This window comes from Nomascus leucogenys, chromosome 20 (assembly GCF_006542625.1).
Source record: "Nomascus leucogenys isolate Asia chromosome 20, Asia_NLE_v1, whole genome shotgun sequence".
Lineage (NCBI taxonomy): Eukaryota > Metazoa > Chordata > Mammalia > Primates > Hylobatidae > Nomascus > Nomascus leucogenys.
The window spans coordinates 46,482,245-46,508,871 of record NC_044400.1 but is presented as its reverse complement, the minus strand read 5'-3'; the positions used below and the strand labels follow the sequence as shown (position 1 = coordinate 46,508,871).

The 26,627-nt window shown below is 43.8% G+C and overlaps 1 protein-coding gene across 1 annotated transcript in view; it reads right to left on the bottom strand.

Annotated features, from left to right (window-relative positions):
• Positions 1-9,352: 9,352 nt before the first annotated feature.
• Positions 9,353-26,627, bottom strand: part of PDS5A (PDS5 cohesin associated factor A) — a 164,854-nt gene continuing 147,579 nt past the window's right edge. Inside the window, exons 32-33 of the mRNA XM_003258602.4 lie at positions 24,396-24,748; positions 9,353-11,982 (exon numbers count right to left, since the gene is read on the bottom strand). Coding sequence (XP_003258650.3) covers positions 11,979-11,982; positions 24,396-24,748 — 357 coding nt within the window. The 3' untranslated portion in view covers positions 9,353-11,978. The remainder of the gene's footprint in view (positions 11,983-24,395; positions 24,749-26,627) is intronic.

Sequence of the window (26,627 nt, the reverse complement as noted above, 5' to 3'; positions counted from 1 at the left end):
CTCGGCCTCCCAAAGTGCTGGGATTACAAGCATGAGCCACTGCACCCGGCCAGAGCTTTTGATAAACTCTTAATTCATATTCTATAGATCCTCTTAAGAGAAGACATATAATTAAAATAAAGAATTTGGCTCTTCATGAACAACATTTTCAAGGTAACAACTACTAATAATTGATTTAACCAAATAAATCTGTATTGCAAGATTGATAGTTCTTTTTTTTTTTTTTGAGACGGAGTCTCACTTTTGCCCAGGCTGGAGTGCAGTGGCGCGATCTCGGCTCACTGCAAGCTCTGTCTCCCAGGTTCACCCCATTCTCCTGCCTCAGCCTCCCTAGTAGCTGGGATTACAGGTGCATGCCACCACACCCAGCTAATTTTTTGTATTTTTTTTTAGTAGAGACGGGTTTTCACCGTGTTAGCCAGGCTGGTCTCGATCTCCTGACCTCGTGATCCGCCCACCTCGGCCTCCCAAAGTGCTGGGATTACAGGCGTGAGCCGCTGTGCCCAGCCTCACCTTCTATATTTTTGTTAGCTGTCTGTTGATTGTAAACTCCTTATGCACAATATTTTTACGTCATGGCATGTAACAGGCACTTAATACCAACTTTATAAAATTTGTCATAAAAATCAAGAGGAGCAGAGGAAATGGGACTAAGGAGGGTGTCATCAGTGACATTAAGTGCATCAGAAAGATGGAGCATATTAGAGCTAGACATTGTATGTGGCCAACGGTTTGAGCATTTTTTTTTTTTTTTTTGAGATAAGAGTCTCGCACTGTTGCCCAGGCTGGAGTGCAATGGCACAATCTCCACTCACTGCAACATCCACCCCCCCGGGTTCAAGTGATTCTCTTGCCTCAACCTCCTGAGTAGCTGGGATTACAGGCACACACCACCATGCCCGGCTAATTCTTTTGTATTTTTAGTAGAGACGGTGTTTCGCCATGTTGGCCAGGCTGGTCTAGAACTCCTGACCTCAGGTGATCCACTCACTTGAGGATTGCAGGCATGAGCCACCGTGCCCGGCCTGAGCATTTTGTTAGTTGTTCTCTTCCAATCCCCGAGGAGGTTTGATCGACTGATGGGATTAACAGCTAGTGTAGAAGTTAGAGGGTGATGAGCTAAAATTTTGGGGAACAGTCTGACTGTTTAAAGGGAACTAAAATAATTACAAAATAGAGTCAGGTGTGAGAAACTTGTGCCAGGCACATTTTGTGACAGAAGGATACAAGACTGTAGGGAGAGAGAAATGGAAGATGTTGGAGAGATGGAAAGTTCTTTTGGTGGGAAAGGTGGGATACAGAAAATGAATGAATTCTATAATCACAGAAATATATAAAGACAGTAATAAAATGCTAATGTATTGTGATTGCTTTGAGCTATTTGGGAGGCCGAAGTGGTAGGATGGCTTGCATCCAAGAGTTTGAGACAGGCCTGGACAACATAGTGAGACCCTGGCTCTACAAAAAATAAAAAATTAACCAGGCGTGGTGCTGCTCACCCTGTTGTCCCAAGTACTCGGAGGCTGCAGTGAGTCGTGATTGTGCCACTGCACTTAGCCTGAGCAACAGAGTGAGCCCCCATATGGGTGCGGGTGTCTGTGTGGGTGTGTGGTTGTGATTGTGGTGTGGGTGTCTGTGAGTGTGGGTGTGAGTGTGGTTGTGATTGTGTGTGGGTGTGTGGTTGTGATTGTGTGTGGGTGTGTGGTTGTGATTGTGTGTGGGTGTCTGTGAGTGTGGTTGTGATTGTGGGTGTGAGTGGTTGTGAGTGTAGGTGTGGTTGTGATTGTGTGGGTGTCTGGTTGTGGATGTGTGTGATTGTGGGTGTGTGGGGGTGGTTGTGAGTGTAGGTGTGGTTGTGATTGTGGTGTGTGGTTGTGATTGTGGGTGTGTGGGTGTTTGTGTAGGTGTGGTTGTGATTGTGGTGTGGGTGTCTGTGGTTGTGGGTGTCTGTGGCTGTGGGTGTGTGGTTGTGATTGTGGGTGGGTGGTTGTGTGGTTGTGGTTGTGATTGTGGGTGATTGTGATTGTGGGTGTTTGGGGTGGTTGTGATGGTGTGTGGGGTGGTTGTGAGCATAGGTGTGGTTGTGGGTGTGTGGTTGTGATTGTGGGTGTGTGGGTGGTTGTGGTTGTGATTGTGGTGTGAGTGTCTGGTTTGTGGAGCTCGGGTCGTGTCTGAGCCCTACTGCACATGCAAGGCTGGAAAGTGTGTGTTGCATTTTGTTTCCACAGAGAAAAATGGACACTGCCTCATAAGGTAGCAGTTGTGGGGAGGGTTCCCCAAATACAAAACGGGGGCTCAGGTACTGGCTGGGCAAGAAAAGATGAGAAAGTTTTCTTGTCGATGTGGCCTCTTGGAGGCTGAACTGTGTAGTGTAACTAGAAACTGGAGACTTTATTTATTTATTTATTTATTTTTATTTTTTATTTTTTTTTTTGAGACAGAGTCTTGCTCTGTCCCCCAGGCTGGAGTGCAGTGGCGCCATCCCGGCTCACTGCAAACTCCGCCTCCCCGGTTCACGCCATTCTCCTGCCTCAGCCTCCCGAGCAGCTGGGGACTACAGGCACCGCCACCACGCCCGGCTACTTTTTTCTATTTTTAGTTGAGACGAGGTTTCACCGTGTTAGCCAGGATGGTCTCGATCTCCTGACCTCGTGATCCGCCCGCCTTGGCCTCCTAAAGTGCTGGGATTACAGGCGTGAGCCACCGAGCCCGGCCCGAAACTGGAGACTATATATCCTGGCTCAAGAAAGCCTGATGCAGGCCCAGAGCCTGGAAAGCAGATGCTGCACGAAGCAGGAACAGCGGCGTCTGCGAGCGCGCCCAGCTGCTGCCTGAGGATGTCCTGGCTGGGGACACCCCTTCTGCTTGAGCAGTGGTAGCCGCTGCGAGCAGGCGAGTGGAGGCGGATCACGAGGACGCCCTGGCTGGCTGTCCCTGCGTTTCCCAGAGCTCACTCGAACTCAGCTGCCAGGGAGACTTCCCAAGCAGAGAGCAGGAAATCATCCATCATGAGCATGCGGGCTTCTGGTTACACAGTCTTTTGTGTCTTTGCTTTATCATAAGGGCATTCTTGAGTGTGGCCATGAGTGCGTGGAGGAAACTCTCAAGATCTTTAGGCCGGGCGCGGTGGATCACGCCTGTAATCCCAGCACTTTCGGAGGCTGAGGTGGGCAGATCACAAGGTCAGGAGATCGAGACCATCCTGGCTAACACGGTGAAACCCCGTCTCTACTAAAAATACAAAAAATTAGCCGGGCGTGGTGGCGGGCGCCTGTAGTCCCAGCTACTCGGGAGGCTGAGGCAGGAGGATGGCGTGAACCTTGGAGGCGGAGCTTGCAGTGAGCCAAGATCATGCTGCTGCACTCCAGCCTGGGCGACAGAGCGAGACGGTCTCACAAACAAACAAACAAACAAACAGATCTTTAAAGCTGGCTGGGCGCAGTGGCTTACACCTGTAATCCCAGCACTTTGGGGGGGCCAAGGTGGGTGATCACTTGCCTGGAGTTCGAGACCAGCCTGGCCAACATGGCAAAACCTTGTCTCTAGGAAAAATACAAAAATTAGCCAGGCATGGTGGCGGGCACCCATAGTCCCAGCTACTCACATAACTCAGTATATGCCATACATATCATTGAATTGTACATTTAAAGCAAGTGGATTTTATGGTATGTAACTTGTATATACGTCCCCTCCTGAGTAACAGGGTAGGTGGGAGGGCCTCCTAAGAACTCCTTTGTCCAGGAGCCCCAGGTTTAGCCTCCTGAGTTGGACTCTGCATCATTTTATTTGTTTATTTATGAGACAGAGTCTCACACCGTTGCCCAGGCTTGAGTACAGTGGCACGATCTCGGCTCACTGCAACCTCCATCTCCCAGGTCCAGGCGATTTCTTGTGCCTCAGCCTCCTGAGTAGCTGGGATTATAGGCATGCACCACCACGCCTGGCTAATTTTTGTATTTTTAGTAGAGACGGGGTTTCGCCATGTTGGCCAGGCTGGTCTTGAATTCCTGACCTCAGGTGATCTGACTGCCTTGGCCTCCCAAAGTGCTGGGATTACAGGCGTAAACCACCATGCCCGGCCTTGCATCATTTTAAAGGCACATTTCTACCCCTGCCTGGTTGCTGCCACTTGACTGACTCCGTAAGGTGTTCAACCCTTGCCTTACAGGATTCCTGCCGGAATTTACACAGCAAATGTTTCTCTTATATCTGAGGATTGAGTTTCAGCGAATCAAGTTTCAATGCCAGCCCTTTCTTGGCTTCTGCTGAATTATCATTGTTGAATGATATTAATCATAAGTAGGGACATTAAAATGGAAATGAACTCAGGCAGAAATCCTGATCTGCTCTTCCTCTGCTGTCAGAATCCTGCTCTCCCCAAAAATGACAGTGCAGGCCATGTGTCTGCACAATGGCTTCCTCTTGTTTCTACCTGTTCTGGAATATCTGTAATTCCTTTCATCCTTCTATAGGAACTGTAAAATCTAGGTAACTGTGACCCTTAAAACACAATAGTTGTCAGTAAGATAGAAATCATGCATCAGTGAAGAATAAGGTCTTCAGAGGCTGGGCGCGGTGGCTCACGCCTGCAATCCCAGCACTTTAGGAGGCTGAAGCAGGCGGATCACGAGGTCAGGAGTTCGAGATCAGCCTGGCCAACATGGTGAAACCCCCTCTCTACTAAAAATACAAAAATTAGCCAGGTGTGGTGGCGCACAACTGTAATCCAGTTACTCGGGGGGCTGAGGCAGGAGAATTGCTTGAACCTGGGAGGCGGAGCTTGCAGTGAGCCGAGATGGTGCTACTGCACTCCAGCCTGGGCAACAGAGCCAGACTCTGTCTTGGCAAAAAAACAAAGGCCTTCAGACAACAAACACGTCTCTACCGTTTCCATGAAAAGGTGGAATTACTGTGAGACTGGAGATGATGTAATATTTGAGTTTTATATATATATTTTAGACAATCTCCCTCTGTCACCCAGTGGTGTGATCATGGCTCACTGTAGCCTGTAGCTCCTGGGCTCAGGTGATCCTCCCACCTCAGTCTCCCAAATAACTGGAACTACAAGTGCACGCCTGTCACCATGCCCAGCCATATATATATATATATATATATATATTTTTTTTTTTTTTTTTTTTTTTTTTTTAAAGAGAGGGAGTCTCGCCATGTTGCCCAGGCTGGTCTTGAACTCCTGGACTCAAGCAGTCCTCCCGCCTTGGACTACCCAAGTGCCGAGATTACATGCATGAGCCACCGTGACCAGCCTACTTAATCTGAAAGTCCCCATTTTACAGGCAAGGAAACTAAGGAAAATTTAGTTGGTGCCTCGCCGGAGTTTCTAACATCTTTGTGAATGTTTTCCTTTGAATAGCTGTGGTGACTGAGAAATGTTAGACTACCATGCTGTGTGGATGCCTTGTCATTAAGACAACCTCCAAGCTGTGTACGTGTAGAGAGAAGAAAATGAGAACCAGTCTACTTTTAATATCCCTAATGAGCCACAGCTTCTAAAAAGACAGATCCTGTGCTCATAATTATAAGCTTCCACGGGCAGCCAAGCTGCCAAATGGTCAAAAAATGCAGAGACCTTAGTCCCTGGGTCTGGCCTACATCTAAAAGTAAGGCAGTTTTGGGGTAACCAGTATTTTGCTTTTCAGCTTTTAGCCTGAGGTGGGTTGCAGAGGGACAGCTTCCTTCCGTCCCTGCGGTTGACCTTCCTCTTGGAGGGGACATGCCAGATGCATCCAGAAGGCTAAACTGCCAGGGTTTTCTTGGGGCAGGGGTTGGGGGGCCACCAGGGTGGATCTCTTCAAAAAGGCTCTGAAAAATGGGTGCTTCATGGGCTGCCTTGCTTTGGAGAAGTCCACTAAGCTCCTAAGGTGGCACAAAATTTGTCCAAAGAAGCCACAGGAACTACTGACACCAGAATTTGTGCTTTGAGTGGGGCGTGTCCCATGTCCCTCAGGACTACAGTGGATAGAGAGGTTTCAGGGCTGGGACCAGCTCTTCCCCAGAGCAGGGAAGTTTAAGCAGTGTTGGCAATCGCTGAAATGGTGGCCTTCTTGTCTTTCCCCAGCCCTCAGCCTGGAGAGCCACCTCCAGCTTCAGGCCCAGCTCCTCGTCCCCTGAGGTAGGGCGGTTTGCTCAGGCCAGTCACTTTTTTTTTTTTTGAAACGGAGTTTTGCTCTTGTTGCCCAGGCTGGAGTGCAGTGGCGCGATCTTGGCTCACCACAACCTCTGCCTCCCGGGTGCAAGCGACTCTCCTCTCAGCCTCCCAAGTAGCTGGGATTACAGGCATGCGCCCTCACATCTGGCTAATTTTGTATTTTCAGTAGAGACGGGGTTTCTCCATGTTGGTCAGGCTGGTGTTGAACTCCCGACCTTAGGTGATCAACCCCCCTCGACCTCCTAAAGTGCTGGGATTACAGGTGTGAGCCACTGCACCTGGCCCAGTCACTTCTTTAGACACCTACATGCTCATAACAGTTCTCAGAATTGCACTTCACTGTGTAGGAAAGGTGAGGATTTTCTGCTTCTATGCATCCATGACCAATATGGTGAAACCCTGTCTCTACTAAAAATACTACTACTCGGGAGGCTGAGGCAGGAGAATCACTTGAACCCAGGAGGCCGAGGTTGCTGTGAGCTGAGATTGCACCACTGCACTCCAGCCTGGGCAACAAGAGCAAAACTCTGTCTCAAAAACAAAAAAACAAACAAAAAAAAGAAAACAAAAACCTGCCTGAGACTGGGTAATTTAGAAAGGAAAGAGGTTTAATTGACTCAGTTCCGGATGGCTGGGGAGGCCTCAGGAAACTTAATCATGGTGGAAGGGGAAAGGGAAGCAAGGCACATCTTACATGGCAGCAGGGGAGAGCCAGAGCAAGGAAGGGGCCACACCTTTAAACCATCAGACCTCGTGAGAACTTCACTATCAAGAGAACAGCTTGGGGGAAACTGCCCTTGATTCAATCACCTCCCACTAGGTCCCTCCCTCGACATGTGGGGATGAAAATTTGAGATGAGATTTGGGTGAGGACAAAGAGCCAAACCATGTCACTATTCAAGCTTCTTCAAGAAGAATGGATGTAGTGCCGTTTACTAAAAATAACAGGTTTTATTCAGAATGACATGGTCCTTGTTCAAGAACACGAGTAACCAGAGAATGAGGGGAGATAAGTTTGCAATCAGTATTGATAAAGAAACATTTGAGAAATACCCCAAAACTGAAGTACTGACCAGCAGCCTGGCCCAGGTTCCTTAGAAATGAGACCTGTACATGTTCCTGTTAGGCTTTTTTTCTTTGACACAAGGTCTCGGTCACCCAGGCTGGAGTGCAGTGGTGTGATCTCAGTTTACTGCAGCCTCTGCCTCCTGGACTCAAGCAATCGTCCCACCTCAGCCTCCTGAGAAGCTGGGAAAACAGGCACGCACCACCATGCCTGGCTTATTTTTTTAATTTTTTGGTAGAGATGGGTTCTATGTTGCCCTGCTAAGACTTTGAAATAAGATACAATAGTGAAATAAATGAAGGTTATTACTCTCATGGGAGTGAAAATTTGAAGGTGTGGTTTACAGTAGAAAGGCACTTGATTCGGCACTCTCATTTCCATCCTCCCTACCTCGCTGGCTTACAGTGAACTCCTTGTAGGAAATGCTGTCACCGTTACCTAAGCAGGCTACAAAGCTGCTTGTCAGAGCAGGGCAGTTTATGTAGTAGCAAAGACAAAAAAGTCTTGTCAGTGCAAGTATTGGGGGTGGAAGGTCAACCCATTATGGGTAAAATACAAAACTAGGCATGATAGCTTTTCCCTTTTTTTTGAGACAGGGTCTCAGTCTGTCACTCAGACTGGAGTGCAGTTGTGCAAATGTATACGTTTCAGGCTTTTATTTACTTATTTTGAGATGGAGTCTCACTCTGTTGCCCAGGCTGGAGTGTAGTGGCACAATCTTGGCTCACTGCAACCTCCACCTCCCTGGTTCAAGCGATTCTCCTGCCTCAGCCTCCCACGAAGCTGGGACTACAGGCGTGCACCACTACGCCCGGTTAATTTTTTGTATCTTTAGTAGAGATGGGGTTTCACTATGTTGGCCAGGCTGGTCTCAAACTCCTGACCTCAGGTGATCTGCCTGCCTCGGCCTCCCAAAGTGCTGGGATCACAGGCGTGAGCCACCGCACCCGGCCTATTTATTTTTGAGACAGTTTCGTTCTTATTGCCCAGGCTGGAGTGCAATGGCGCAATCTCAGCTCACCACAACCTCTGCCTCCCAGGTTCAACTGATTCTCCTGCCTCAGCCTCCCGAGTAGCTGGGATTACAGGCATGTGCCACCACGTCTGGCTAATTTTTTTGTATTTTTATTCAAGACGGGGTTTCTCCATGTTGGTCAGGCTGGTCTCGAACTCCTGACCTCAGGTGATCCACCCGCCTTGGCCTCCCAAAGTGTTGGGATTACAGGCGTGAGCCACCACGCCTGGCCTATTTATTTTTGAAATACAGTTTTGCTCTGTTGCCCAGGCTAGAGTGCAGTGGTGTGATCTTGGGTCACTGCAACCTACGACTCCCAGGCTCAACTGATTCTCCCACCTCAGTCTCCTGAGTAACTGGGACTACAGGTGTGCACCACCACACTTGGCTGGTTTTTGTATTTTCGGTAGAGACAGAATTCACCATGTTGCCCAGACCAGTCTTGAATTCTTGGGGTCAAGTGACCTACCTGCCTCAGCCACCCTCCCAGAGTGCTGGGATTAAAGGTGTGACTCACTGTGCCCAGCCATGATAACTTTTCTTACCTCTCATTCTGGTCACCTCTTATTCCAGATACATTTATGTAATCTGCTTGCTCTCTTGAATTTGTTATAGAACTAAATATGTGAGTGCAGAACTTGCAATGAATGGATGAACCATAGACTAATATGAATCAAAGGCTGCTATTAAATTCTTAGGTTAAAAAAATAACCTCTTGGCCAGGCCTGGTGGCTCAGGCCTGTAATCCCAGAACTTTTTTAGGAGCCTGGGGCAGGAGGATTGCTACAGTGAGCCATCACATCATGTCATTGCACTCCAGCCTGGGCAAAAGGGTAAGATCTCATTTCAAAAAAAAAAAAGCCACCCCCTAAAACGAACCTCTTGTTTGGAAATTCCGAATGTGCCTCAGAATTTATCATCCACTATGTTCTTCCTTAGCCACTGTAAGCTACCTCAGAGTACCCAGCCAGGAAGTTTGAAGGTGGCTTTTGATTTCTAATTAGGATATTCTGACTCCAGCATCTCAACAGAAAATATGCAGAGACATTTTATCAACTGTGACATACCAGGGGTACATGAATATTCAGGGCTCCACACTACTATATAATGCTGCATTTCTTGGTTTTATTTGAAACAGTGCATATTTTTAGCATTTTATGGTAGGATTTTACACTTGTCATTTACACAAATTACAAGGTTCTGCTTCAAGTTTTTAAAAAAAATTTAAAAATTCAGCCCATGTGCAGCACAAGAATATGCAAAACTACTTTACATTATACACACTTTTTATCAAAGGAGATACAAAATTCTGGCTTGTAGTTTTAGACAAATACAAGAAGCTTCAAACTAGACACAAAGGGTTAACATTAATTCTCAAATATAAGTCTGCACTTTTGTGTTGTAGTTCTCTGAGATGTGAATACCAAATTCCTAAGGGATTTTTATGTTTTCCATCAAAAAGGAAAACTAAAAAAATTCCTGTAAACAAGTCCCTCCCCATCAGCTTGGTCTTTCCACAACCCTACTCTTGCTTCCCTTAGTGCCAGACACTTGCATCATGTTACAAAATTGGGGTGGGCCACTTACATCATACAAGGAGCAAATTCTTTTAACTTCTCTCCTGCAAAAATCTAAACAAGAATATATTGATGCAGATGGTTCTGCTACATTTTGTTTAATATGATGTAACACTTGGTAATCTAGTAAACTGTGATGCCGGGCAATTAATCAAAGGGAGGAAGAGACAAAGGTCCCTATCAATGCACTTTTTGTTGGTGACACACTGGAAACCTTAGGAATCAAGTTGTCTGATGCTAAGAGAACTTTAAACTCTCTCTAAATGGAACACACCTACTGATTGCTTGAGGGACTTCTCTGATACTTATGCATAGATACTCTTTTTCAGTATGTTGGAGGCAATATTTTATACTTTCTAAAGGGTTCTTAAGAGGGAATAAGGAAGAGTGGGGCTTTTTCTGCCCCTGTAAAGGTATCGTTTTCTATCATTGGTATCCATTGTTCCCTAAGCATCTTCTGATACCTAAATGTGTGTATATGCATATTTAAAATAATTACCCATCTTTCAGTCAGTCAATACACAGCCAACTCTTGATTATCTATGAGAAACATAAGTGACATTTACTCTCAAACTTCACTCTAACAGAGTCATCCACCTTTGATACACTTCATTGTTTGTTTTACATCCCATGTACACTACAGCCTATCAAGACCAAGTTATAACACAAATGTTGTTTCCTCTGACCCATGCTAGGAATGTGTAAGGAAATAGAGTGAGCACATTCTGCTAGGGCTTTGCAGATGACCCTACAGTGGACAGTGGGGGCAGGATAGAACTCTGGACATAAGACAAATTTCATGTTCCTCCAGAATCAGGTCTTACATGCCTTCGTTATTTTGTTATCACAAAATTAAAAACCTGAGGCATAGTCACTATTTTATATAGATAATGGAGAGTTGACTGTAATCGTGTTATGACTTTAGCTCTTTAACATGAAAAAATTCACAAGAAAGCATATGATAAAAAGATTAAAAAGACTGCCATGACATCTAGAAGCATTTATTTTATGCAAAAAACTTAAATATGATTATGTGTACACAAAAAGTGCACACATTATCTATGCTGAACAATGCCAAGAAACATAATATATTGATGCAACAGTTTTCTAAAATAAACATAAAATGAGCTCAGACCATCAGACAAAAGCAAAACACTTATTTCCCAATAGCACAATGCTGAAAATTGATAGCAATCCTAAAACACCTCCAACTTTCCTTACAAAGCTGCCAAAGTCCAACTATTTTTTAAAAATTGATTTTTTTTTACATTAATAAAAATCTGGTGACAAACATTATAAAACCAAATGCTTGACAGTCTTTACTCCTTTAAAATTCCAAATATTCCAACATAATCACAGGAGTAAAAACCATTTTAAAGTGATATGCTTTATGAAACAAACAACAATATGTACATTTATTGCAAATTATATTAAACTAAAATGAGGGGAAATCAAAATATGAACTGTTTACTACTTGCAAATCAATAATTTTAATTTTCTCACTCTGATAAAAATCAGAAAGCAACATTTATAAAATTGCCACCACATCACTTTTCATAGCAGGGAACCGAAATCTGTACATCTCATTTTTGCAGAAAAGTAGGCAGGCAGAAAGAATTATACATAAAAGTTTCCAAAAGGAAAAACAAAGAAATATTTAATCTGATCTCTTTTCTTTTAAAAAATTAATTCAGTAGACTTCTATTTTTTCCTGTGTAACATGGGAATTCCTGGTTCTAAAATGGATGAATTTTCAGTGTCAGTGTAAAGACATCTTGTTACTTTCTTTAAAATAAAAACTGCAGCGTGGAAATTAATGGTGTATTACGCATTTAAACTCCAGATAGGCAGGAACTGGAACCAAGTGTTAAGCAATTTGCTTAATTATTGACTTTTCATAAGAAAAGTCTAGGGAAAGGGGGAGAACAGAGTTGCTTTTAGCCTCTCTCTCAAGAGTTTCTCCTGTACATTTCCATCAGAGGACTTGTGGTCATGTGAAAAGGAAGTAATAGTTTCTTTAGTTTTCAAGGCAGAGAGTGTGTGTTCTGAAGTGAGCTTCATTTTCTGTTCAGGGACATTTGTGAATCCAAGTTTTTGCAGAAGCTGGAGCCTGCTTCTGTTTGGCCTTCATTTTCTCCCTTTGCAAATGCGTTTTTACCTTAGGGTTAAGAATAGAACGCAAAGTTAGAAAAGATGTGGAGAAGATATAAACCAAACTAAAATGATTTCATTTCCATAGCTGTCATCTAAAATCTTTAAAAAAAAAACACAAAAACTTAAGCATCAGGGTCTCACTCTGTCACTCAGGCTGAAGTACAGTGGCACGATCATGGCTTACTCAGCCCCAGCTCCTGGGTTCAAGTGGTCCTCCAGGCTCAGCGTCCAGCCTGAGCCTCCCAAATAGCTAGAACTATAGGCGCACACCACCATGGTTGGCTAATTTTTAAATTATTTGTACAGACAGGGTCTCATTATGTTGCCCAGGCTGGTCTTCAACTCCTGAGCTCAAGCGATCTGGGAAGCCTGCGCTTCTCAGATTCACTACTGGGATTACAGGCACGAGTCACTGTGCTTGGCATGTTACCTAAAATCCTTAAAAAGTTTTTTCATTTTTTCACCTGAAACTTGGTTTAAAGAGCCTTTCCCTAAACTATATAAAAACCAAACACCAATAAAGAAGTTTTTGTTTTCAGTGACTTAGTGCTGCTACCCAATGCCCTATTTGCTTACAACACTAAAAGCTATCTTATGATACTATGGCAAAATGAATTATAAGCAGCAAAATAACTTCTGACTCCTGAGCTGGGTAAACATACACATTTTAGCATACTAAAAACACCCCAACCAAACTAGGAGGAAAAATTAGCGTGTTTTTTTTTTTTTTTTTAAAAGACATGAGGAATTCCCCATCACATTTCCCTAATAGGGAAGGAAATTCTGATCCCTGGAAGCACAGGAGAGTGGGACATGACCTCTTTCTCACCTCCTTTCACCTACTCCTCTTTGGGAGGAGGAGAAACTCATCTAACAGATGAGATTAGGGAAAAGGAACGAGCATGTTGGGTTTGGCTTCATCAATATTTGTTCTTTTGCCCTGAGAAGTGCATTCTGGTTTGTCTGTGGCTGTTCAATTCAGTGGCAAGGCATTAGCAGCCCAACTTGCCTAATTCATTCCACATTTTTATTTATATATTTATTTGAGATGGAGTCTCGCTCTGTTGCCAGGCTGGAGTGCACTGGTGTGATCTGGGCTCACTGCCAGCTCCACCTCCCAGTTCAAGCAATACTCCTGTCTCAGCCTCCTGAGTAGCTGGGACTACAGGTGCATGCCACCATGCCCAGCTCATTTTTTGTATTTTTAGTAGAGATGGGGCTTCACCATGTTGGTTAGGATGGTCTTGAACTCTAGACCTCGTGATCTGCCTGCCTCAGCCTCCCAAAGTGCTGGGATTACAGGCGTGAACCACCACGCCCGGCCCATTCTACATTTTTAATCAGTCTGATCAGTAGTAAGACGACTGTCTCCTTTTCAACAATTTTACACCTAAAAGAGAAAGAAATATTCCTAAACTCCTTTACTACATACATATTTTATAAAGGTAACAATGCTAAAAGAGCTAAGTGATTATTACAATTCATACAGAGACTATTAATTTGTTATACTATTTGAAGCAATTTTAACAATATGCTATTAAAGAATCTTTTTTTTTTTTGAGGCGGAGCCTTGCTCTGTTGCCCAGGCTGGAGTGCTTGGCATGATCTCGGCTCTCCACAACCTCCACCTCCCGGGTTCAAGCGATTCTCCTGCCTCGGCCTCTTGAGTAGCTGGGACTATAGGTGTGCGCCCCCACGCGCAGCTAATTTTTGTATTTTTAGTAGAGATGGGGTTTCACTATGTTGGCCAGGCTGGTCTTGAACTCCTGACCTAGTGATCAGCCTGCCTTGGCCTCCCAAAGTGCTAAGATTACAGGCGTGAACCACTGCAACTGGCCAAAGAATTATTTACAAGCTGCCTGCTACGCCTTCGGGAAGCTTCCCTTTCCTAGCTCTGAGTCCTCTGTATTTCTTGGGCTGCTCTCACAGACTTTTGAAAGACCCAGGTCACTGGAAGAGCCTCCTGGACTTCATTCTAGGTACCAAGATGAATTGCTATCACTGCAAGCACTTGGCTTCTGAAAAATTTCATGTTATTTTGAGAAAAATTCACTTGTTACTAAAAAAAATTCATATTGAACTAAGATATAGCTGTTTAACACATGAGGATACACACTTGAGGATATATACTTAGGGGTTAATTTTGAGATACGAACCCACATGATGGGAGGAAACCTTCTCAATATACAAATGAGCACAAAAACTCAGTCAATTCTTTGCTTTAAGAAAAACAAATTCTAAGATCCTTGAACACTCCCACACTAAGCATGCTAAACAAAACATGTTAATCCAACAACTAGAAACCCACAGTCTATTATCCTACAGATATTCTCTTTAAATTCAAATTCCCCAGAAGTCACAAATTTGGGGTTATTTTTTCACTGATGTTTATTGACAAGCTCATCTTCAAAGAAGAATTTGGCCTTAAGTGTAAGCAAAACATACTCAAGAATCAGCAAATCTATTCAGAACATATTTTCAATTCAAAACACTGGGAACTGTTTGCCCTCTGAATGATAGCCTTAACACAAAGAGGAAAAACAAGTGAACTAAACTACTGAAATCATCATTCCTTCATCCGAAACTCAGAGACCCAACACTAATGTCCAGCTAATACTGTTGACTGTTTCCTGACCACAGTGCAAATGGCTGATTTTTATTGGTTTTATTGGGTGAATTCAAGCAATTTTTGCAAAAGGAGTAACAAGTCCAAATGCAGCCCAAAACATAAACAGGAATACTTACTGAAACCCACATACATGCAAATAGCTGAGGGAATACACTTACCACAAAAATCCGATCTAAAAATTCTAACGGTAACTTTACAAGTTAAAACCCTCAGCATCAACTCCCAGCTAAAACTGAGGCCAGTAGAATTTTGCATATCCTCTCTCTGTTTTGGTGGAATAAAGTATCCTTGAACCAGTAAATAAGCCATATAGGTAGGAATCAAGCTAAAAATAATCCTTATTGACCTAATGTTTTGAGTAAAAACCTAGTAAGAGGAATTCCGCAAGGGTTAGCACTTGCCACATGTTAGAAGTTATGGCTGTGGTATTAACATGGCTCTAGAAGCTTAACACATCAGAAATCTACCTAAAAGAGCTGAAGATGAAATGAAGTTAACAAACCTAAAGTGTAAACTGTAGTTAGCATATACTAGGGCCTCAAAAATGGTTTTCACTAATTAATGATCATAAAATATGATAGTAAATACCAAGTAATACAACTGGACAAGCTTTCTAGAGGTGATGCAAGTGTAAAGTACCACTCTGGGGGGGATTCTGTACTCAGATTGACAAAAGAGCACCTATAGATGACTGGGGTGAGATTAGGAGGTAAGCTCTTTTGAGATATTACTACAGAGTTGTGAACAGAGCAGGAAATGATCATCTGGGAAGTGAAAAATAAAGCAAGTGAAAGGTGTGGAGAATCATGCAAGGAAAAATAAAAGACTGATAAATTGGGCACCTGGAGTTAGAATGCAGGGCCACAGAGAAGCACAAGGGTGCCAGGCCTTCTTTATCAAATAAAACCCAGGGCTGAACTTAGTGCAGCAATCCAGATCAGACTCCACAATGCAGGGCGCCTAAGGAGAGCTGATTCTATCACCCTGTAGCTCAGCAATGTGTTTGACTGCTCTCAGGTTTGGCACCTCTATGTCTTCTCTTACCAGTTAGTTCGTTGAAACTGTAGTGATTTAAAACCTTAACAGGATGATCCTCACCAGGTCTCAGGAAAATGCAGGTGGAATGTCAAATCACTCACAGGGAATATTAGCAGTTAATGAGAGCTATGTTTAGAATCTTGTAGCAAGGTGGAAGCTGCAGTTCCACATGAAATAAAAATAGTTAGCACTTTCAGGATTTTGACCATTCAACTGAAGGACAGTCAAAATGACAGCTGAGGCCGGGCATGGTGGCTCACACCTGTAATCCCAACACTTTGGGAGGCCAAGGTGGGTGGATCACGAGGTCAGGAGATCAGGACCAGCCTGACCAATATGGTGAAACCTCATCCTCTACAAAAACACAAAAATTAGCTGGTGTGGTGGCACACACCTGTAGTTCTAGCTGCTCGGGAGGCTGAAGCAGAAAAATTGCTTGAATCCAGGAGGTGGAGGTCGCAGTGAGCCAAGACTGCGCCACTACACTCCAGCCTGGGTGACAGAGTGAGACTTCATCTCCAAAAAAAAAAAAAAAAAAAGAAAATTTCTGGCCAGGCGCAGTGGCTCACGCCTATAATCCCGGCACTTTGGGAGGCTGAGGCGGGCGGATCACAAGGTCAGATCAAGACCATCCTCGCTAACATGGTGAAACCCTGTCTCCACTAAAAATACAAAAAATAAGCCGGGCGTGGTGGCGGGCGCCTGTAGTCCCAGCTACTCAGGAGGCTGAGGCAGGAGAATGGCGTGAGCCCGGGAGGTGGAGCTTGCAACGAGCTGAGATCAAGCCACTGTACTCCAGCCTGGGCGACAGACCAAGACTCCATCTCAAAAAAAAAAAAAAAAAAAAGAAATTTCCAAGCTACCACCATGAGCAGTATCATGAGGCAGATAGATAATAAGTGACATGCTGGGATCTTAAGCCATGCCCCGTGTAGCACTAGCCAAGTGACCTGAGCAAGGTCTGTTCAGGTCTTCATTTCCTTATGCTCATATAGTGTGGTACCTGCTTCATAATGGATGTTGGCAGGTCAGATATCTGCTCATAAAACATTTCCTACTGTCACTACTAATACAGATGCCAGGCACCTATCACTCAGGCTGGAGTACAGTGGCATCATCATGACCCACTGGAGCTATGAACACTGAGGCTCAAGCAATCTTCCTGCCACAGCATCCCAAGTAGCTGGGACCACAGGTGAATACCACCATGCCTGGCTAATTTCTTTTTAAATTTTTTGTAGAGACAGGGTCTTGCTATAATACCAAATATCATTTGAACTAATTTTTGTTAATTTTCATTTTTTTGAGACAGAGTCTCACTCTGTTGCTCAGGCTGGAGCACACTGGCGTGATCTTGGTTCACTGCAACCTCCACCTCCCAGGTTTAAGCCATTATCCTGCCTCAGCCTCCTGAGTTGCTGAGATTACAGGTGTGTGCCACCACGCCTAGCTAATTTTTATATTTTTAGTAGAGACAGGGTTTCACCATGTTGGCCAGGCTGGTCTCAAACTCCTGACCTCAAGTGATCTGCCCACCTAGGCTTCCCAAAGTGCTGGGATTAAAGGCGTGAGCCACCATGCCCAGCCCATTTGAACTAATTTTCACCCTAGTCTTGTTCTTGGCATTGGGTGTTACATTCAATTAAAGTATGCCACTTTCAAAAACATCTGATCTATCTCTCGGTTTTCCTCTCTAATCCTAAAATGCAAGGACTTTGTTTGCATGTACTACCAAAAGAGGTGAAAAAGATGAGTAGAGTTGGTCTAATTTAACCCGTGATTATTTCAAATAAACTAGTGCTTTTACTTACAGTTCTGCCGGGCGCAACGGCTCATGCCTATAATCCCATTTATGTAAGGGATCAAAAGCTATATAGCCCTTTATACCTGGGTTTCCTCCACTTTTGGGAGGAAATGACAGTACTGGGGAGAATGACAGTACTTAGCCACATAGAGTTGTTTTTGTTTTTTGAGATGGAGTCTTGTTCTGTCATCCAGGCTGGAGTGCATGGTGCGATCTTGGTTCACTGCAACCTCCGCCTCCTGGGTTCAACTGCCTCCTGGCAATTCTTCTGCCTCAGCCTACTGAGTAGCTGGGACTAGAGGCGCGCGCCACCATGCCCGGCTAAATTTTGTATTATTACAGATGGGGTTTCACCATATTGGCCAGGCTAGTCTTGAACTCCTGACCTCATGATCTGCCCGCCTTGGCATCCCAAAGTGCTGGGATTACAGGTGTGAGCCACTGTGCCCAGCCATAGAATTGTTTTAAGGATTCAATGGGTTAACAAATAAAGAGCTTATTATTGAGCTTGGCTTATAATAAGCACTATATTACTGTCAGCTGTTTTCACGCAGCAAATTTTAAAATTATGATAAAATATATATCAAATACATTTATCACTTTAACCATTTTTAAGTATAAAGTTTAATGGCATTAAGAATATAAAGGGACGGGTGCGATGGCTCATGCCTGCAATCCCAGCACTTTGGGAGGCCGAGGCAGGCGGATCATCTGAGGTCGGGAGTTCAAGACCAGCCTGACCAACATGGAGAAACCCTGTATCTACTAAAAATACAAAATTAGCCAGGCTTGGTGGCGCATGCCTGTAATCCCAGCTACTAGGGAGGCTGAGGCAGGAGAATTGCTTGAACTGGGAGACGGAGGTTGCGGTGAGCTGAGATCACACCACTGCACTCCAGCCTAGGCAACAAGAGCGAAACTCCGTCTCAAAAAAAAAAAAAAAAAAAAAAAAAAAAAAGAATATTAGGGGTCTGGCTGCCCAACACAGTGAAACCCGTCTCTACTATAAATACAAAAATTAGCCGGGTGTGGTGGCGCACATCTGCAGTCCCAGTTACTCGGTAGGATGAGGCACAAGAATCCCTTGAACCCGGGAGGCAGAGGGTGCAGTGAGCCGAGATATCACCATTGTACTCCAGCATGGGTGACAGAGCAAGACTCCATTTCAAAAACAAAACAAAACAAAAACCCAAAAACAAGAATATAAGGGGTCTTCAAAAAGTTTGTGGAAAATGAATGTTATGAAATAATTATACATGGATTTCAAAAAACATTTTTTTTTTTTTTTTTTTTGAGTTGGAGTCTCTGTTGCCCAGGCTGGAGTGCAGTGGCGTGATCTCTGCTCACTGCAAGCTCTGCCCCCTGGGTTCACGCCATTCTCCTGCCTCAGCCTCCTGAGTAGCTTGGGAGTACAGGTGCCTGCCACCACGCCTGGCTAATTTTTTGTATATTTAGTAGAGACGGGGTTTCACTGTGTTAGCCAGGATAGTCTCGATCTCCTGACCTCATGATCCACCCATGGATTGCCTTGGCCTCCCAAAGTGCCAGGATTACAGGCATGAACCACCGTGCCCAGCTCAAAATGTTTTTTTTGCACCAAAATAAACTCATACTAACTTGTTATGTCTGCACAGGATCTAGTTTGAGGCACTGAAAATGTTTGAAAAGTTTGAGGGCTGGGGCAGGAAGATTGCTTGCGGGCAGGAAGACTGCTTGATTCCAGTAGTTGAGAACAGCCTGGGCAATACAGCAAGACCCAAAAAATTTAAAAAGAAATTAGCCAGCCATGGTGGTGCACACCTATGGTCCCAGCTACTTGGGAGGCTGAGGCAAGAGGATTGCTTGAGCCTCAGTGCTCTCATAGAACAAAGTGAGCCATGGTGGTGCCACTGCACTCCAGCCTGAGTGACAGAGTGAGACCGGTCTCTCAAAAAAGTTTGAAGAGGCTAGGCGCGGTGGCTCACGCCTGTAATCCCAGCACTTTGGGAGGCCAAGGTGGGTGGATCACCTGAGGTCAGGAGTTCAAGACCAGCCAGGCCAACACAGTGAAACCCCATCTCTACTAAAAAAAAAAATAATAATAATAATAATAAATAAATAAATATATAAATATATGGTGGTGGGCGCCTGTAATCCCAGATACTAGGAAGGCTGAGGCAGGAGAATCGCTTGAACCTAGGAGGCAGAGGTTACAGTGAGCTGAGATTGTGTTATTGCACTCCAGCCTGAGCAACAAGAGTGAAACTCCGTCTCAAAAAAAAAAAAAAAAAAAAGAAAAAGAAAAAGAAAAAAAGTTTGAAGAGAGTCCCTATCAGAGCAAAAGGAATTCTGCTAAAATTGAAGCAAGAAAAGCATCAGATGTCTGGTGAAGCTTGGGTGGAAGAATGGCGAAATCACTGATGCTTTAGGAAAAGTTTATGGCACAATGCCCCAAAGAAATCAGTAGCTTAAAATTGATATTTTGTGTGTGTGTGTGTGTGTGTGTGTGTGTGTGTGTGTGTGTGTGTGTGTGTGACAGGGTCTCCGCGGTCACCCAGGCTAGGGTGCAGTGAGGAGTGGCATGATCATGGCTCACTGTAGCCTCGACCTCCCAGGCTCAGGTGATCCTCTCACCTCAGCCTCTAAAGTAGCCAGGACTATAGGTACACACCAGACACCTGGCTAATTTTTCTATTTTTTTGTAGATACGGGGTTTTGCCATATCGCCCAGGCTGGTCTCAAACTCCTAGGCTCCAGTGATCTGCCAGCCTCAGCCTCCCAAAGTGGTAGAATTATAGGCATGAACCATGATGCCCAGCTGGATAAATTGTTTCAGGAAGGGTTGAGATGATGTTGAACATCATGCCCTCCACGTCAATTTACAGGGAAAAAAATTCATCTTGTTTCTGCCGATTCAAGAGGACTGGCAAGAGCAGAAACAATCGCCAACACTGTGGTCATTTCAATTAGTTCAGCTTACAAAATTCTGACTGAAAAATTAAAGTTGAGCAAGCTTTCCACTCAATGGCTGTTAAAACCCTTTGCACCCAGATCAGCTGTAGACAAGCGCAGAGCTTTGGATAGAAAGTCTAGACAAGTAGGATCAAGATCCTGAAGCACTTAAAGAATTGCAATAGGAACTGAAACATGGCTTTACCAGTACAATCCCGAAGACAAGGCACAAAGCAATTTAGCTGGGCACGGTGGCGCATGCCTGTAGTCCCAGCTACTAGGGAGGTTGAGGTTGCAGTGAGGCAAGACCGCGCCATTGCACTCTAGCCTTGGCAAGAGAGCCAGGTATTGTCTCAAAAAAAAAGGGTACTAAGAGGTGAAAGTGGCCAAGTGGTCCAGTGAAAGGAAAAGCAGACTGGTCAAGAGTAAAGGTCATGGCAACAGTTTTTTGGGATACTCAACGCATTTTGCTTGTTGAGTTTCTGGAAAGCCAACAAATCATAATATCTGCTTATTATGAGTGTTCGGACAAAGTCAAAGCTTTAGCAGAAAAATGCCTGGGAAAGCTTCACCAGAGAGTCCTCCTCCACCATGACAATGTTCTCGCTCATTCCTCTCATCAGACAAGGGCAATTCTGCAAGAGTTCCCATGGGAAATCATTAGGCATCCAGCTTACAGTACTGATTCGGCTCCTTCTGACTTCTTTTTGCTTCTTAATCTTAAAAAAGTTTTTAGAGTGCCAATTTTTCTTTGGTCAATAATGAAAAAGACTGTTTGAAACAGTTAAACTCACAGGACCCTCAGTTCTTTGGGGATGGACTAAATGGCTTCTATCATTGCTTACCATACAAAAAGTGTCTTGAAGTTGATGGAGCTTATGTTGAGAAATAAAGTTTCTATTTTTATCTCTTAACTCCAGTTTTCCATGACCTTTCTGAAGTGGCCAATTATTTATATCGTGTACAACCATTACCACCATCCATCTCTAGAACTTTTCCACCTTCCCCAACTGAAACTCCATCCCCATTAAACACTAAAGCCTATTCCCGCTACCCTCAGCCCTAGGCTCAAGCAATCCTCCCACCTCAGCTCCCTTAGTACAGGCACCAACATCATGCCCGACTAATTTTGTATTTTATTTATTTTTATTTTTAATTTTTGAGATGGAGTCTCATTCTGTCGTCCAGACTGGAGTGCAGTGGCACAATCTCTGCTCACTGCAAACTCTACCTCCCAGGTAGCTGAGATTACAGGGTTGCGCCACCACACCTGGCTAATTTTTTGTATTTTTACTGGAGACAGGCTTTCACCATATTGGTCAGGCTGATCTTGAACTCCTGACCTTAAAGGATCTGCCCACCTTGGCTTGGCCTCCCAAAGTGCTGGGATTATAGGTGTGAGCCACTGCACCTGGCCATAAACATTTAATTTAACCACCTACTGTCACTGAGATTAGAAAACCATCACAGAATACTGTATTCTGAATAACACACTGCCCATTGATCTACTACTAGCATATTTAAGATCTCTAACGTGCCTTTTCACTCTGTAAAGAGAAGGCCAAATGCCATTTGATGATATTGGGGCACACAGTGCAGCTAAAAGCAAAGCAATGGATTTTACAATGCTGTAAATGAGAGAAGGTCTAATTGCTACTGAAAAAGTTTTCAGGGTTCAAGTATGTATCTTTTTTTTTTTTTTTTGAGTATCGCTCTGTCTCCCAGGCTGGAGTGTAGTGGCCAGATCTTGGCTCACTGCAACCCCCGCCTCCCGGGTTCAAGCAATTCTCCTGCCTCAGTCTCCCGAGTAGCTAGGACTACAGGTATGCACCACCACGCCCGGCTAGTTTTTGTATTTTTAGTAGAAATGGGGTTTCTCCATATTGGCCAGGCTAATCTCAAACTCCTGACCTCAGGTGATCCGCCCGCTTTGGCCTCTCAAAGTGCTGCGATTACAGGCGTAAGCCACCATGCCCGGCCACAAGTATGTATCTGTACATTTTAGTTAGATGGTACAGGGACAGCTAATGGGAGGTAAGGTCAGGTGGCTTAGGTAGCCTGTGTGTGATGATTAGTACTTTTTTGTGTGTAGGTGAAGAAAAGGACAGATCTCTTGAAACCGTTCAGAGAATTTTGGCAATCTCCAGGGAAATGTTCAACTTTTGTATAACTGAAAATGTATGTAAAGGGGTAAGGAAACTAGAATTCAAAACAGTAGTAACGATAACAGTTGGGCATTTATTTTGTACTAGGCACTTCGCTAGGCGCTTTCTTTATATTTACTGACCCATTTAATTCTTAGAGCAACCCTTTAAGATACATACTATCATACTAATGAAAAAGGGAGGCAGAGGTTCAATAAAGGTCCAGGTTTGAGAAGAAAGTCATGTAAAATTCACCCCTAATACTCGCTTTCATTACTACACTTATTAGTTAATAGAGACAGAAGTGAGTAGGAGGAACACACTAGTACTCAGATCAGGTTTGAGCCTTCTGGATCAGATGCCATAAGAGGATGTGAAAGGTTGCCAAGAGGGCACTTAGATGATGTAGAAATTTAACAGCCCAAAATTTCAGAATTTCGTAAATGCTAATTTTTTTGGTTTTTTTGAGATGGAGTCTCGCTTTGTCGCCCAGGCTGGAGTGCAATGGCGCAATCTCTGCTCACTGCAACCTCTGCCTCCTGGGCTCAAGCAATTCTTCTGCCTCAGCCTCCTGAGTAGCTGGGATTACAGGTGCCCATGGCCACAACCACACCCGGGGTTTTTTTCTTTTTTTTTTTTTTTTTTTTTTTTTTTTTTGTATTTTTAGTAGAGATGGGGTTTCACCATGTTGGTCAGGTTGGTCTCAAACTCCTGACCTCAGGTGATCTACCCGCCTCGGCCTCCCAAAGTGTTTGGATTACAAGCGTGAGTCACCGGGCCCAGCTCATAAATGATAATATTTTAAATGTTTTTACACACGTTTCAGTAACTTTTTTTTTTTTTTTGAGACACAGTCTCCTTCTGCTGCCCAGGCTGGAGTGCAGTGTCGCAATCTTGGCTCACTGCAACCTCTGCCTCCTGGGTTCAAGTGATTCTCCTGCCTCAGCCTCCTAAGTAGCTGGGATTACAGGCATGCACCACCACACCTGGCTAACTTTTTGCATTTTCTTTTTCTTTTTTTTTTTTAAGTAGAGATGGGGTTTCACCATGCTGGTCAGGCTGGTCTTGAACTCCTGACCTCAGGTGATCCACCCATCTAGGCCTCCCAAAGTGTTGGGATTACAGGCATGAGCCACTGTGCATGGCCTGACATTGAGTTTTATAAAAATACTGAAGCAGGACAGTGGGGGTATCCTGAGCTGATCAAATCTGGGACTCTTCCCTAGAAGAAACTCAAATGCCTACAGTCTAATTCAGGGGTAAATGAGTTATGTATGTAAGGAAAAAAGGAGGACGAGTTAAGTTCTAAGGCCAAGGTGAAAGGAGCCACCTTCTAGATTTCCACCAGGAAAAGTCTGAAATCTCAGCCCAAGAATGATCAAAGATGAAGAGTTTGGTAAGTTATTTCTCTGGGCAGGGTGGGGAAGATTGTAAGTTGTTGACCTGTGTTAGAATTAACTATGCCACGAAGAATTAAAGAGTGGGACCTATTACCTATTGACATTTCGTGACTGTTTTCTCCATTATGAGACCTTGTATCCAAAAGGTAGCCCTTATTTTATGTAAACCTCTGCAACCACTTCAAAGGCACTAAGCAAAAGAAATATTTGTCTTGTTAATAAAAACAGAAATATCAAAATACCATATCCTAAATAAAAATTACACAAAGAAAAAAGATTTTTCTTCAAATTTGTGCCTTAAAACTGGAAGTTATGAGATAATAACAGATGCTATTATAAACGGACCCAGTAAAACCAGATGCAGGTTTCTCTCTCAAATGCTTAGGTGTTTGGGGTGACTGGCACTAAGAATATACTACAAACAAAACAAAATGTCTAAATTCCCACTTGAGGAAGAATGGCGTACATTACCTTTGTAAGTCAATTTGTCTTTCTGCTGGTGCTGCCTTTTTGGCTAAATCTTGCAGTTTGGGTGCTTTGGCATTACCTGCTTCCAAACCCCCAGGGCTCTCCTGACCCACTGCAGCTCTCTTCCTTCCCTTGTTAATAGGTTTATTTAGATCATCATTTTTGGTTGCATTGCCCTGAGATTCAGACTTGGGTCGACGTCCTCTCCTGGGTTTGGAAGGGGCAGGTGGTCCCGATTCATCTACTTTCTCATCTGTTTTTTGTTGGATATTCTCTGCACCAGCTGCTGTTACTGTTCTTTTCTTTCCTCGGTCACTGCTGATGTTGCCCTGGGTAGCCTGATCAGAATTAATTTCCTAAAAAAGCACAAAACAATTCTATAAACACAAATTCCTTAAATATTAATGATCTCTATTAGAAAAGAGTGTTTTGAAAGTATTTTAAAGGAGTCTGGATTTGAGGGCTTCCAGTTAACTGCTTACATCACATTAGGAAAGTAAGTTCCTTGAGGAGAGTGACTGTGCCTGGTACCTACCATGGTGTATAGCATATATAATATGCTCAATAAATGCTCATTAAAAAGCAAAGGCTGGCAACACTGGCTTACGCCTGTAATCACAGCACTTTGGGAGGCTAAAGCGGGAGGATTGCTTGAGCCCAGGAGTTCCAAACAATCCCCGACAACATAGATCCCATCTCTACCAATAATTTAAAAAATTAGCCGGGCATGGTGGCTTGTGCCTGTAGTCCCAGCTACTTGGGAGGCTGAGGAGGGAGGATTGCTTAAGCCTGGGAGGTTGAGGCTACAGTAAGCAGAGATTATGCCACTGGACTCCAGCCTGGGTGACAGACGGAGATCTTATCTCAAAATATTAATTGCAGGCCTGGCGCGGTGGCTCACGCCTGTAATCCCACTACTTTGGGAGGCTGAGACGGGTGGATCACCTGAGGTTGGGAGTTCAAGACCAGCCTGACCAACATGGAGAAACCCTGTCTCTACTAAAAATACAAAATTAGCCAGGCGTGGTGGCCCATGCCTGTAATCCCAGCTACTCGGGAGGCTGAGGCAGGAGAATAGCCGAGACTGCACCACTGCACTCCAGCCTGGGCAACAAGAGCAAAACTCTTGTCTCAAAGGGGGAAAAAATTGCAATAATAAAAATATAAAGCACAAATAGTACTTGAAAAATAAAATCTACTTGGTTTTGTTGTTATACTGCATCCAAATGAAAAGTTCTTTTTATTGATGGTATGTACTAAATCTGTCACTTTTTAAAAGAAGAGTATTTTCAGAATTCTATATGCTATTAATGTTTTCTTTGTCTTTTTCTTTTTCTTTTTCTTTTCTTTGAGTACATCTAAGTATAATAATCTTTGTAGTTCTGTAACGTGAAGTTCTTTAACTTTTCATCTCATCCCAGTTGCAATGAGCTGAGATCATGCCACTGCACTCCAGCCTGAGTTACAACTCTGTCTCAAACAAAACAAAACAAAACACAGAAATTGTAACTTTAACTGACATAATTCTAATTGATTAAAGAGCAAGTAATACAATCATTGAAAAAAATTAGATTAAATCTTTTTAATCAAGTAATTTTCATTTTCCCCAGAAAATATTCCCAGAAAGACAAGGGAAAATAAATTACAAATCTTCCATGTTTCAAGAAAATTTAGTTCAAAGAAAATTCCCAGGAATAACAATTTAAGTGAGTAAACCCACAAATCAGTGTTTTAGAGTTTCCTTTTTTTTTTTTTTTTTTTTGAGACAGGACCTCGCTCTGGTTGTCCAGGCTGGGGTGCAGTAGCGCAATCTCAGCTCACTGCAGCTAAAGTCATTCTCCCACCTCAGCCTCCTGAACAGCTGGGACTACAGGCAGATACCACCATGTTCAGCGAATTTTTCTATTTTTAGTAGAGATGGGGTTTCAACAAGTTGCCCAGGCTGTCCTGAAACCCCTGGACTCAAGCAATCCACCAGCCTCAGCCTCGCAGAGTGTTGGGATTACAGGCGTGAGCTACCATGCCCAGCCTGGAGTCTAATGTTAAGCCTCACTTTAGTGAACAGATAATCCATGAAAGGACAAGAGTAAAATGGCCTGCAGGAATTGAACTGTGAAAACAATACACAATGGATCAGAGAAGAAAGATGCAAAGTCACCTTCGGGAATGATGGTGACTGCTGGACATAACAGAATGGATCAACAACACAACCAAGTACTAAAACCTGGAATATGA